The 12,954-nt window shown below is 49.4% G+C and overlaps 2 protein-coding genes across 6 annotated transcripts in view; both read left to right on the top strand.

Annotated features, from left to right (window-relative positions):
- The first annotated feature begins 76 nt into the window (after positions 1–76).
- On the top strand, positions 77–7,115 carry EEF1AKMT2 (EEF1A lysine methyltransferase 2). Its single transcript, XM_015867481.1, is given in 5 exon segments — positions 77–95; positions 521–585; positions 3,372–3,536; positions 4,396–4,612; positions 5,407–7,115. Coding segments are annotated over 5 exon segments (585 nt in total). The 3' UTR covers positions 5,526–7,115.
- FAM53B (family with sequence similarity 53 member B) overlaps positions 5,431–12,954 on the top strand; it is a 36,227-nt gene continuing 28,703 nt past the window's right edge. For 2 of the 5 annotated variants that reach the window (XM_015867525.2, XM_015867522.2), the window contains exon 1: positions 8,688–8,883. The gene's annotated coding sequence lies outside the window, so the exon portion shown is untranslated. Of the gene's footprint in view, positions 5,559–8,247; positions 8,311–8,687; positions 8,884–8,996; positions 12,153–12,954 lie in introns of those variants that run through there. The other 3 variants (XM_015867521.1, XM_015867520.1, XM_015867524.2) reach the window with 3 other exon arrangements.

The raw sequence follows: 12,954 nt of genomic DNA, 5'->3' as shown, positions 1-12,954 counted from the left end.
GCGTGAAGCGCGGGGGATTGCTTGAGAGATGTAGTTCCGACAGTGGCAATCTTGGCCACCTTCCGAGAGTCATCCAATGTACCGCCAGAGCGTCTGTAAGCACCCACAGCCACCAAGCCTAACGGCATGGGAGACATTTCATATTGGTTTGAAGAAACACTTGGGGATGAGGACAAATCATGAGCCAGCACACGCAGAACGAAACAACGCAGCCACCCTTCCATAGAGGAAAGCCAGCCCGGACAATTAGCACGGAGCGACGGTCCTCCACACCGCCAGGGCGGCGCTCTGTCCCCCCCAGCCCCGAGCAAAGGCCCGCACTCTATGGTAACGGCCCGCACTCTATGAGTAACGACATGGCCGGCCGCGGGGAGGGCGCCGTTCCGCACCCGCTCAGCGCTGGGCACTAGGCCGCCAGTGAGTGCTGGCTCAGGGGGTGCCTGGTCTTCACGAAGCCCTTTGGTTTATCGGCTGTGATAGTGGGCTCACTCTCCTCCTTTTTTTCTCCCCCTTTCTGTAGCTGGGATGCGGCGTATGAGAGAGAGCTGCGAGCTTTTCAGGAGACGGGAGACGCTGGAGAAATTGGTAATTAAAACCAATAGCTATGCCGCAGAACCCATGCTACTTTGAAGTTCTACTAAAACGAGAAGGACCACCCCAAATGACAATGCAACCTCTGGAACCTAGAACCACCCTGAGCTGCTGAGGTACAATGCATTCCATGGATCTGCCATGTCTCTGATGGAGCCTGAAGCTGTTAGCGGGAACCACAGCAGCAAGACTAGTTGGACCTTTAAGGTCTCTTCCAAGCCAAACCATGTTATGTGATTCATTTATACTTAAAGCAGACATGGAATATGAGCTACGTCAGTCGTTAGGCAGGTGCTTCAATAAGAAGGGCTCTGCAGTAGCTGGGGAGCAATGAATATGTTCACTTTGTGCTGAGTTGGTGTCACGCTGTTGCTGAGCCTTGACTACCACCTCGAAGTCCTTGTTCCAACAGTTTGGGGAGAAAGGCATTTGTGTCGCCAGTCACTCAGGTGGTGCGAGAAAGAGGGCCCCTTGAGCTCCCTTGTACTCGGACATTGGAACTGGAATGGTGTTTTACTGATTGAAATTGGTGTAGTATGCTGCAAAGAGGAAGCATTTAGAGATTCGATAGTGTAGGGGAAGTACTCTCACTAGGAGAGTGTTTGGGCCCTGCGAACAGGTTGGCCCAGCGCGAGGGTGCGGGATGCCCCGTTCCTCTCGGAGGTTATATATCAAGGGACCAGGTTCGGAACGGCGAGGCCCTGGGCACGCTGCATCTAGTAAAAGGTGATATGGTGGTCGGCCGTATGGCCGGGACCCGCGGAGCCCCTGCCAGGCAGGGGCGGTTGGAACTACATGATCCTTGAGGTCCCTAATACCAACCGGGTCATTCTGTGATTCTGTGTGAAAGCTCCTGCTTTTATAACAGAATCGGTGCTCAGAACTCAGTTCTCCTTGTCCATCCTCAGTTCTGACAATCATACTTGATGCGAAAAGTGATCAAAACCAAGTAGGCCGTGTAAATGCTTTGAATGCTTGTCAGTGCTTTAAGAAGCATCCGTTTCTGCCAGGGTGGAAACCCCTTACCAGACAGGTTCTGAAGTGTTATGGTAATGTTACAGAGTGATGCAAGGTGATTTTGCAGCCACAGTAATCCTTTCATGGTTCTGAGTGCATCCTTTGCTATAATATTACTGCAGAATTGGGAAAGAAGGAAGCTTTGTTGCTGTAGTAGTTCCTATTAACAACATTCTCCATTAGTTCCATTAGTTACAACTGAAAATGAATGGAAGTCAGGGTTGGGTTTGTAATGCATGGGCTTTGATTTTAGAAGAGTTTAAAGCCCTTGTGAGGATGGACTGACTGCAGTGGCATTTTAAAAGCTATTAAACTGCTGTAGGAGGAGTTTAGCACCTAAGTGAGGGTGTCTGCTGCTAATTGAACCAGCTCTATTAAGGAGCAGCAACAGGCTGCTTGTGAGTACCACCTTCAGGACACTTATCTGACTGCAGCACTGGAGTGAATGATCCCTTCCTGTCCATATGAAGTCAGGCCATACAGGTTTAGCAGCATTTAACGTTGTTTATCCTTAAACTTTCCTTCTCTGCCCCAGTGACTATAGGAGTGAATGGAAACTCCCTGAAGTGACTCAAGCTCTTCGTTTCCAAACAGAAGAACTGTTGTGGAAACTACGCTTCCACCCCCAGGCCTTCAAGCACAGGCATCTCAGGAAGCTTGCTTTGCTCTTGGAGCTCTGGGGAGGAACGTGGGCAGAAGCCTAAGCAATATGCTGTTCTTCATCAAATGCAAACAACACAGTCTTTGTGTTTAGCTGAAATTAGTCCTTGATTAAGAACAGCTGGCTAGCACTGCACTCACACGGACTGAGGGGCTGCTAAAAGGAGGAAGAACTTTTAATAAACGTTGTTCTCTTTGTTGTTGAGGTATTGGCCTTTGGAAGAAGTAGACAGGTAGCAGATTGCTTAATGCTAGTTGAGGTCCTTGGTATTCAGAAAACAACGACCACTACCCCCCCTGCCATTCTGCCTGCAGCTGGCTGTAAGGCTGTAGCTCTTCATAGCTTTTCCTGCTAGGTTTGGAGCCAGCCAGGTCGGCTGACCCACGTGCTGCCAGATCTGCTCCTACCTGGGAATGCAAATGTGTTACCACGCTGCTCCCAGGTACCCAGCTCCAGCTGATGAGAGGCGTGTGAGCCCATCTGCTTTGCAAAAGGGTTGCTAGGCTCTTGTTATCGGAGCTGGAAGAACTGGGTTATCGTTATCTAGTTCAAAGTCAGCAGAAAGTCTCTATGTGCCCTTTTATGTGGTTTGTAACCTGCCTGATAATCAGTGATACAAGGACCTCAGTGCATGCAAATAGTTGCATTGAGATAGATGTTAGCATGAAAAAATCAGAAAAATGAAAGTTTTACACTGTTTTTTCTGTATTAATAAAATATATTACTTATATTGGCTCGGTCTCATATTTGTTAAAGAAGCATCTGGCATCGGCATGTTCTCATCACAGAAAATTCCTGGTTTGGAGGTGCTTCTGGTACAGATAAGAGCTTATTTCCCTCCAGAGTTTTTGGCAGTTCTCCTCAGTTTCCCACTTGATGACATCAACCAGCTTTCAGTCAGCAGTTCTCCTATGAGATAGCAGGCAGATATGGGGTTACTGCAGTCTGTTCCCTTGGCTCTTTAGCTCTGGTGGTGATAACAAATAAAAATGAGAAATAAAAGCAGAAATAAAGGTTCCGGGTTGTGTGTTTTTTGTTGTTGTTTCCTTTTTTTTCCTCCTGATTAAGAGGGGGGAGGGTGAATTATAGAGCATAAGAATAGACCTGGGGAACAAAAAACCTGCTAGCACATCAATTAAGATTCTCTGCTTCTATCTAGGCAAGAAATGGCTTCACTAACCTCACTGGGATTGATTACTCACCTTCTGCAATACAACTTTCAGAGAAAGTAAGGGAGAAAGAAGGGATGTCTAACATTAAATTACTGGTAAGTGTTGAGAGAATCTTCATTAAGGAAACTGAAAGCAACTGACCCCAAGGTTAAGTGACCTACTTGATATTCAGGTGCATTCACTGTAATATATTAATGATGTATTTTGAAATTCATTTGTGTTTTATACCTTGTAAGAGAACTCTAACCAAATAAATCTGTGTTTACAGGAACATCTGTGGTTTATCTTGTTGTCTGTAGCAGTCAAAAGCTGTCCATGCTTCTCACAGGGAACAGAAGAGCAGAAAGCCACTTGACAGGCTCTGGATTGAAGCTGATATACTCTGATATATTAAGCTATAATGTTAGCTTTAAGACAAGACTAAATCCTTATGGGAAGGACTCCCTGCCAATAGCTGTGCAGCAGGGATTCTGGGAGGCCCTACTTGAGCAGGGGGGTGACCATTGACCCCCAGAGATCCAGCCCCAGCCATTCACCAGTGTTTCTCTTCCGTGCTTTTCCCCGCCAGCTCTTTATCCCTATGATGTCTCTATTCTTGTATCTCAATTGCAATCTCTTTTTAGCAGGCACTGTCTTGTCTTCTGTATTTGTGCAGGGCCCAGCACACAGCATCTAGGAAACCAGAGATCAAAGTACAAATAATGGTTTCAAGAATGAACTCCCAGATGTGTTAGCTTGAGCCTTAGATGAATGGTTATATATGTGGGCTTTACAGCAAATAGATTATTATGTCATAGGTAGAAAGTAAAGAAGCTGATGTGGCATCGTAACTTTGGCTTACCCTTTTCTATTGCCAAGTTTGAGGCTTTTTGGTATTAAAGCACTGGTTTGCATTAAAGTTTCAGGAGCTCCTGAGCAGAAGATTGTTTTCACAGTTGTAGACTTCTGGTTTAGGTAGAAGACTTCCTGGTTCCATCAGCTGAGCTGTCGGGATTTCAGATCTGTATTGACAAGGGAACTTTTGATGCTGTGAGCCTTAATCCTGACGATGCGGTTGGAAAGAGGAAGCAGTATGTGAGATCTCTCTGCAGTGCATTGAAGCCAGAGGGCTTTTTCCTCATAACATCTTGCAACTGGACCAAGGAGGAGCTGCTGAATGAGTTCAGAGAAGGTGAGCGGTTGAACGGATCCATTTGCCAACCTATCATTGAGTTAAGGGTGCAGTGGGTAGATTTTTGTGTCTGTGTTAACATATTTTCTCAGATCAGGATGAGACAAAGGTAGTAAAAAGATGAATAAACTCCTCAGCCTATTCTCACTGTTTTCCTCAAGAATTACTGCTTCAGCATTTGCCAATATGTCAAGGTGGCACGGGTTTTATTATACTTCAGAGAACAAGGATCTCAGTCTAGCTACACTGGGAAAGGAGGGAATTCAATACCCGTGTGGCTTTTTCCTTCTCTTTTTACCTTTTATTAGCAGATCCAGTTCACCCATACAACTGCATTAAAAATTACCCATGTTTAGGGGAGCTGGCAAGTCTGACTGGTCATTTTTATCCCCTTCTCAGTGACATTTCTGATCCTTTCTGAAGGTGTTTTTGTTGTTTGTTTGTTTGTTTTAACGTGATGGTTTGCTCCTGAATCTCTTGCCTGAAGCTTGAAAGTCCGAGAGTGTGGATCTAAAACAACCATCCCTTCTGGGGAACTCAAATAGCTGGCAAGTAATCATCTTTTTCTGCCATTAATTCGTGTGATTCAGCCATCTGAGATTTTTATTACCCATGGAATGGTTTCAGCTGTATAAAGCAGTAGTGCAGTGTAACAATACAGTGCTGCGGAATTACAAAGTAACAGACAGGGCAAGTTTTCCGGACAAATAAAGAATGGTTTGGAAAAGGGGTTGTCCAAGAGGAGAATAAAATGACTTGGTTGTAATAAAAACATTTTAATTTCTGTCTGGCAGGATTTGAAATTGTGGAGGAGCTGCCAACACCCAAGTTTTGCTTTGGAGGAAGAATTGGAAACAGCGTAACAGCATTGGTTTTCCAAAGGAAAAAAAGGGAGAGCGTCCATCTTGGATAAATTAGATTAGCTGAGAAAGGTCTGAACTTTAAAGTAAGCCTGACAGCAAACCTCAGACACGTGTGTAAATAAATGTTATTTGAGTACACAGTTAAATGCTATGTATGGAACTCTAAGGGGCTATAAAACATTGCCCTAGAAACATAACAGCTTTGCATAACTTGCCTGTAAAGTTTGTCCTTGCTACAACCTCACGTCTTTCAGGGAAGCTGCAAGTTGGAGAGAGACAAATAAGTCATTTTAAGTATTGACTGAGATAGCTGAATGATGTTTGCGTTTGGAATATAAAGATTATCTGGTGTTTCATTTCTGGATTGGTAATCAGTGACCAATAGAAGCAAAGGTGTTCTACAAAGCAAGTCTCATTTCTCTGTTGCGGTGTAATTGGAAACAAGCTGTTGAGATGTAGGTGTTGGACCTTTTATTTTTGCCATAGGTAAATGTGAATATAACTGTTAAGGAGGAGAATGAATATAAAAGCTGAAAGGCTTGCAAAAAAAAGACCAGTCAGTGCTGTAAGTTCAGAAGTTCTGGGTCTAAGTGTAGTTCTGCCTCCATTGAAATTACTTGACTCTTTCCTGACTATTGAGTGCTTTTACATATCTCACCTGTGGGAATGTGGACTTGCTTCATAACTGGCTTCCACTGATCCCATAATTATATAAAGGTGTGACATTATAATCTCACTAGCATGTGACATATGCCTCTTTCATTACTAATTTGCTATATAATGATGGCCAACAAAGACTGTATGTCTTCCAGTGAATTTCTCAGGATAGATTTTAGTTGCGTAATGAAGAGGAGTTGACCTATAAATCCACACTCTGTGAGATAAATGGGATTTAGGGCAAGTTTGAGGCAGAGTTTTTGAGCCTGGCAGCTTCTCAGGACTACACTGAAGTTTACTAGTCAAATGCTCAAGGAATGAAAAGAGTGAGCCTGCAGATAGGTGGTGCTATGGGAAGGAAGGACGAGGGACAGACAAAACAGAGTGGCACCAACAAGTGAAAGAGTTTTGATTCCTACATTGGTAGCGGCCTCTCTTCAGTCTCAAGCACACAAGGTATCACTTGGGTCTAATGAGTTCTGCATCTGATCTGTTGCTGGCAATATTCTTAGGCCCATGCACTTTGAACTATCGCTGGAGAGTAGAAGAATGCTTGTAAAACATGCTGAGGAGGGCGTTTTGAAGGCAGTAATAATCAAAGGCCTGCTGTTAGAAATCTGCTGTTAGAAACCTGACCCTTATGAATGATGGAGGCTGTAATAGTGACTTGAATAATGATATTTTTTTTTACTGACTGGTAAGATTTGGAAACGGTGTCAAAGAATGGCCTTGATTTGGGGCAGTTCACCTTGCGAGATGATGTTTCATGAAGGTATAAACTCAGGATGTCTGAGCTTCTCAGTGAGAAGCCTCTTAAAAGAGGCAGAGAAATAAACAGTGAGTTAGGAGCAGTGAGGCTTTGTGCTTTGGAGAGCTTTGTGGTAGTTCATAAAGGTGGGTATCTGCATGAATACACAGTTGTGTGACTTTTAGTGTCAGCTGCAAAGCTAAACTACAGGAGAGTAAAAGCAGCATTTGAAATGCGCTCTGCTCCTATTGTGTTTCTCTCTGGAGGTTTTTCTTGTGATTTCTCTGTCAAATATGAGATTTGTGGGTAGTAAAACCAATACCATCCTTGGATCTCAACCAGCTTTTTTTTGTAGTCCCGAGTTTAGGTTGGATGGCGCTGCAGGGCCAACATACCTTTATGGAGCTGTGAATAGCTGTGTGTGGAAGGTAGGCAGGACAGAGAGGGATTGTGTTCCTTTGTTGATCCACATCATGCCAAAGGCTGCCATTCCCTGAGTGCTGCTGGGCTTTACACCTGGCTTCATGAGCCAGATTCCAAGCTCAATGAGATGCCTGGAAAGACTAGAAAGGAAAGGGTGGTGTCAACCACTGTCCTCCAGAGGGATCCACTGCTTTGAAATGAAGTCTCTCCCATTCTCCTTAAGCATTTAAACCTCAAGACCAGGGCAGAGATCTCATCTTCTGAGCTGGGTGTTTTCAGTATGTGAAGCTCTAGTGATTTTTATGGGTTGTATTGGGGAAGTGACCTGTCAGGATGAAATACCTGAAAGAGGAGACCAAGTGAAATGAATGAAATAAGTATTGATTGAAGAAGGCCTGTCTTTACAGGTGGAACTGAGTTAAAGCATGGGGTAAATAGCTTCTCAAGACAAAAAGCCTTTGCGCTTTACTGCATGGACCCATTAAGCATTTTAACGTATGGGATCATCAGCTGTGAAATCCATGTGGTTTATCTGGGGCTATTGGTGGGAAAGGGATGAACCGTTACAGCCTGGAGATGGAGGAGGGAAAGGAACACTGTTTTATTTGATACAGGGGGAAAGCCAAGCCGTGGCTTAATTTCCATGTGTTAGGTAACAGTATAGCTCGAAATGAGCGGATCTCTAGGTTAATGGAAAGTAAACAGACCGCTTGCTGTAGCCATATAAATTTTGGATAGTAGCAAGTGCATGCACTTGTGCTGGAAAGCAGGGCTAACAGAAGAACGGGCTTCAGTGCAGCCTATCGAATGGCTGGGTGTGCATGGACAGCATCACAGGCCGAGCGGAGATGGGACCCATCTACACTTGCTTTTTGTAGCTGACATAGGGTACCAGCTCTCCTTGTTAAGGTACACTGAGATACAATGCACTGGTTGTGTTACAGAGCCGTGGAGCATAGATTCCTGCATTGAGGACGCTGCACTGCTGACAGCACGGAGGACGAGAGGTGAGCAATGCTGCGCTTGGACTGAGCAGTGGCAGCAGACAGACAGACAGCAGCCTTCTGCTCTGCTCTCGGAGCCCTGTTCTGCCACGGGGATGGATCCAATTATCCCTCAAGCTCGATGGCTGAACGTTCAGCTGGGAGCCCATACAAACCGTATGTTCTGCCGTGTGCCGGCAGGAGCCGCTCTCTGCCGCCCGATGGAGCCGCCGGCCCCGAGCACGCGTCCCGAGCTCCCATCGCGGTGCCGGTGCCCGCAGGGATCGCGGTGGCGTCGCTCCCCGCCGTGCTCCTCCCCGGGTGTTGGCGGGGAAGCGGAGCCCGGTCCCGGTGCGCGGCGGGGCCGCTCCGGGTGCGGCTGCGGGGCAGAGCCGGGGGGCGGCGGGCGCGGAGCTCCGCAGGTGCGGGCCGGGCCCTGCCTCCGTGCCGGCCCCGCTCAGGAAGTGACAAGCGCATTTCCTCCCTCCTCCTCCTCCGCCCTCCCCGCCCGCAGCACGGCGGCGGCGGCAGGAGGGAGGGAGCGCGGCTCGGAGCGGTGCCCACAGCCGGCCCCGGCCGGGCCGCGCCGCCACCACGGTAAGAGCCGGGGCCGCGCCGAGCTGTCAGCACCACCACCACCGGGGGGGTGGGCGCAACGCCGAACCGGGGGCGGCGGACAAAGGGCGGCGGGGGGAGCCGCGATCAGCCCCGGGGCTGGGGGTGTGCGGGAGCACGGCCTGAATGCACGGGGGGAAACGATCGTTGTCGCAAGTTTCGCGTTCCCGGAGCGAGCGCTCGCCGCCCCCACCCCGCGGCTCACGGACACGTGCTGCGCTCCGTGCGGGCCCGCTGCGATGCTCGGAGCGGTGTCAGCGCGGGGGGGCTGAGCTCGGGGTGCCGGGCCTCGGGGTGCGAGCAGAGCGTGCTCCGCTGACACTTGGCAGCGCTGCCACCCCCGAGGAAATGCGGCGAGTCCAAACTGAGCGTAATTGGTTATGAAACAGAGAGAGTGAGCTGCACTTCGTAACCGCCGGCAGATGCGCCTGCTTTCCTTATCCATTATCCATTATCCATCCCCGAAGCGCCTGCCGACAGGTTCAAAGTACCCCGGGTAGCCCCGAGCTGGGGCAGGCGGTGCGGAACCCGCAGCCGGGAGCATCCCGACACCGTGTCCCCGAGCACCGCCGGCAGCGACGCGCTGAGCCCCGGCTGAGTCGGGATCCCTGCGGGCTGGGAACGTTCGGGCTCCGTTCCCTCCGGGCTGGATGTAATGAGTAATGAGGGGCTGCGGGGGTTCCCCCTGCCCCGTCCCGAACGTTCCTCTGCATGTAAACCCGGGGTGAATCCATGGAGATCATCTGTGTGTGAGATCGGGGCTGTACGCCGCAGTCGTGCAGGTTGTGGCACTGATCCAGCGCTGATCGAGGCTGATTTTCAAGCGTGGATACGTGGGTAAATAACTGTGTGTGTAAATACGCAGACAGGTAAACACGGTGATGGGAATGACGATCCTCCTCGTTTTTCTTTCTAGTAATACTGGGTTTGTTTTTTTTCCCCTTACTTGTTGATGTGATTTCTTCTTTCCTTGCAAAATCTCAACTAAAGGAGAGGACGCCCCAGGCTGAGAAGTGCAGGGTGGGTTTGTTCCTTCTCCCCACCCCCACACCCCCAAATTGCAGGGCTGGCAGGGCTGGAAGCTCTCCTAATGAGTGCTAATTGGCAGCAGAGCAGAGATGCTCGCAGCCCTGGGAAAGCTCAGCCCACCAGAGGAGGGGATTTTCCACCACCATGAGCTCCTTTGGTGGGGTCTGACAGCCCATGGAGCCCTCCCCAGCACCCAGCTGTGCAGGCAGGAGGGAAGCCCTGCCCCAATCCCACCACGTTCGGGTAAATTCCAGCCTAGGCAGCCTGAGTGGTGATTGCAAACTGTGCTTATTAGCATGGGTACGAAGTGACCTGTGCATTACAAGTACTGCAGGTGGAGAGATGCTATCAGGTGTTGCAGGGTGACACCTAATCCCCTCCTCTGGTGCCGTTTTTCACCCTTTTCCTCCGTCCCCTGATGCTGTCCGTGTTCCCAAACCCGTGTTGTGCTGCTGGTGGTGATGGGGTACAGCCCTGTACCTGCACTGCCCTGTTGGGGTTTGTGCTGCTTGGCCCCGGAGCTCTGGCTCTGTGCTCTGTCAGTGTGCTGTGTTTATGAGAAAGGACTTTGCTTTCCCAAGGTCACGCTCTGTGCCCGCATTCTGCTGGTGCCCGGCCGTTAGCTCAGCCAGCAGTGCAGAACGTGGCTCTGGGGCAGTGACCACAGGTCCCCAAAGCTGTTTTGTTTCTCCACATCTGATCTGGGTTGGCTGCCTTTGGAGAGACCCGCTTCCCCAGCCAGGTTTGTTGTATGCACCACGAGATGACTTCAGGAGTGTGTTCCTGATCCTATTACAACATGCTTTATATGTCCCAGCCATTACAAGTGAATATCGTGTCATATTTTTGAAGGGACGAGTTTTAATTCTATTAAATAGATGCCAAAAGCTATTATCATATGGAATATCCATTACTATTATGAGGATTCAGAAAGCTTTACAAGCGCCCACATTTGCTTTTTGTAGCTTCTCTGCTGGTTCAGAGAGAAGATTCTCTCCTTATTGGCCCATCAGTTGTGTTATAATTGAAGTTCAGTGCTGCGGATGGTGCTTCCCATGGTGAAAGCATTGTGCTTAATGAAGATTTGCAGCTCCCAGTGGCTCCGTTTGGGCACTGAGGCACCCACGTTCCCACTTACACATGGGTTGTGCTGTTGGTAGAAAGCTGGGTCCCCTGCAGGTCTTATATATGGCTTTTGGAAGGGGTCAGGAAGGGCTGCTTTGTGCCCGCTATTGGGATGAGTCAAACACTGCAAGCTTTGCTGGAAGTCCTCGGCTCTTCATGGTGCTGCTGATGCTGTGGGAGCTGCGGTGTGGCCCCGTGAAGGCTGGAGGTGTAAATTATTTGGAGGCAGTGTTTAAGAAAGCTCTATATTTAGTGCCTGCTGCTTAACATCAGCCTGGCTCACTGCTGGCGACAGGCGCAGCCATGGCTCTGCTCTCTCCTGCGTGCAGCACTAAAATATCCATTGACTGCCCCTTTTCTGCATCATTACTGATGTCCTTCCCTCCGTGAGGGGGATGTTTTATTATTCCCATTGTCTGTCCCCATTGTATTGCAGTCCCATGCATTTGAAGGTGGTGCTGTGATGCTGGGGACTGTGCTCTGGTTTCCATGTTCCCGGAGCTGTTAGTCCCTCTGTTCAGGAGTGTAGCAGTGTGTATTTCTCCATGAGATGCTCCGTTTGTACCAGGCATCCATTCCCATTTGTGTGCTGGCAAAACTCCTGGCCCAGTGCCTTCCTACCAGCTGGGGGCCCAACATGGGATGTGGTCAGTCCCCAGCATGGCACATGGGGAGGGGGCTGTGCGGTCCCTGCTGCCTTCGGTCCTCAGGGCACAGGGGCATTGCCTTTCCCCCTGATTTATGCCTGTAGGGGATGTGTGGAGAGTGTCCAGCTGCTGGAGACTCTGGGAGGAAAAATGAATGTATATTTTTTCCTCTTACTGTGCATTCACGCTGTTGTAAATGACTTGGCGCCTGGTGGGAAGGGAATTGCACCCGTCGTGTTGGCTGGTGTTGGTGCCAGCTCAAACACCACCAGACGTGGCTTTCGTTTCCATTTGCTGCCGGGCCGTTTTTCCTATTTCCTCAGGGACAAACAGAGGGATTGGGGCTTCTGTAGTGCCAGCAATAGTGGGGAGCATCCCACCCTGCACCCCCAGGCTCGCAGCATCCCACCCCATCCAGCAGGACTGTACAGAGAGCCGAAGCTGCGCCAGGTTCGGGCTATACGTGTTGCTGACACCTTATGGGAACTGAGTGTGTGTTGGAGTAACAGATGGGTATTATTCCAGCTTTGTGAATGTCTCCCTGAGATATTAAAAACACCGCCTGGACCCCGAGTCCCAGCTCTCTTGTATGGCTCCCTGGAAATGCTGTCGGGAGCATTCAGGTGCCGCTTGGCTTTGATGAAACGAGTAAATGCCACGAGCGGGTGTTTGCTTTGCTCCTTCCTCCTACAGAAAGGCTCCCTTTGAGGGATGGCAAAGCACCCAGCTCCATTCCTCATCACAAAATGGCACCGTCCTGACTTTACATTGGTGCTTTGTGATGGCAGACACTCGGCATCCCACACCAGCAGGGATGTGCTGTGCCCATGGGGGATGGCTGACCCCAGTCCTGCCCAGAGGGGTTGTGTGTGCCCCATCCTTCTTGGGGCCAGGTTGTATTGAGCCCTTGGCAACCTGATCTGGTGCCTGATTTAGTGGTTGGCAGCTATGCCCACCGTGAAGGGTTGGGACCAGATGATCCTGGAGATCCCTTTCAACCCATCCTATGATTCTCCCTTCTGGACACAGTATTCAGGGACTGCAGTGGGATGCGCTCCCCACATCAGCTCCTTGGCAGCCCGTGCACGTAGGAGCCGTCTTCTGCTAACAGATTGTGGTGTATTTAATGAACCCAAGGAAAAACAAGGAATCCGAAGGCTGCGGGGCGATGCAAGTTTGCTGTTGGGTCTGCCAAATTCACGCTAATTCAGACAACTCGCAGATGTTTGGCTCCCTGTGTGTTAAGGAGATT

The sequence above is a fragment of the Coturnix japonica genome, chromosome 6, assembly GCF_001577835.2.
Source record: "Coturnix japonica isolate 7356 chromosome 6, Coturnix japonica 2.1, whole genome shotgun sequence".
In the NCBI taxonomy this organism is placed as follows: domain Eukaryota; kingdom Metazoa; phylum Chordata; class Aves; order Galliformes; family Phasianidae; genus Coturnix; species Coturnix japonica.
The sequence above is the reverse complement of the archived record's forward strand: the minus strand, read 5'-3'. Positions and strand labels throughout refer to the sequence as shown.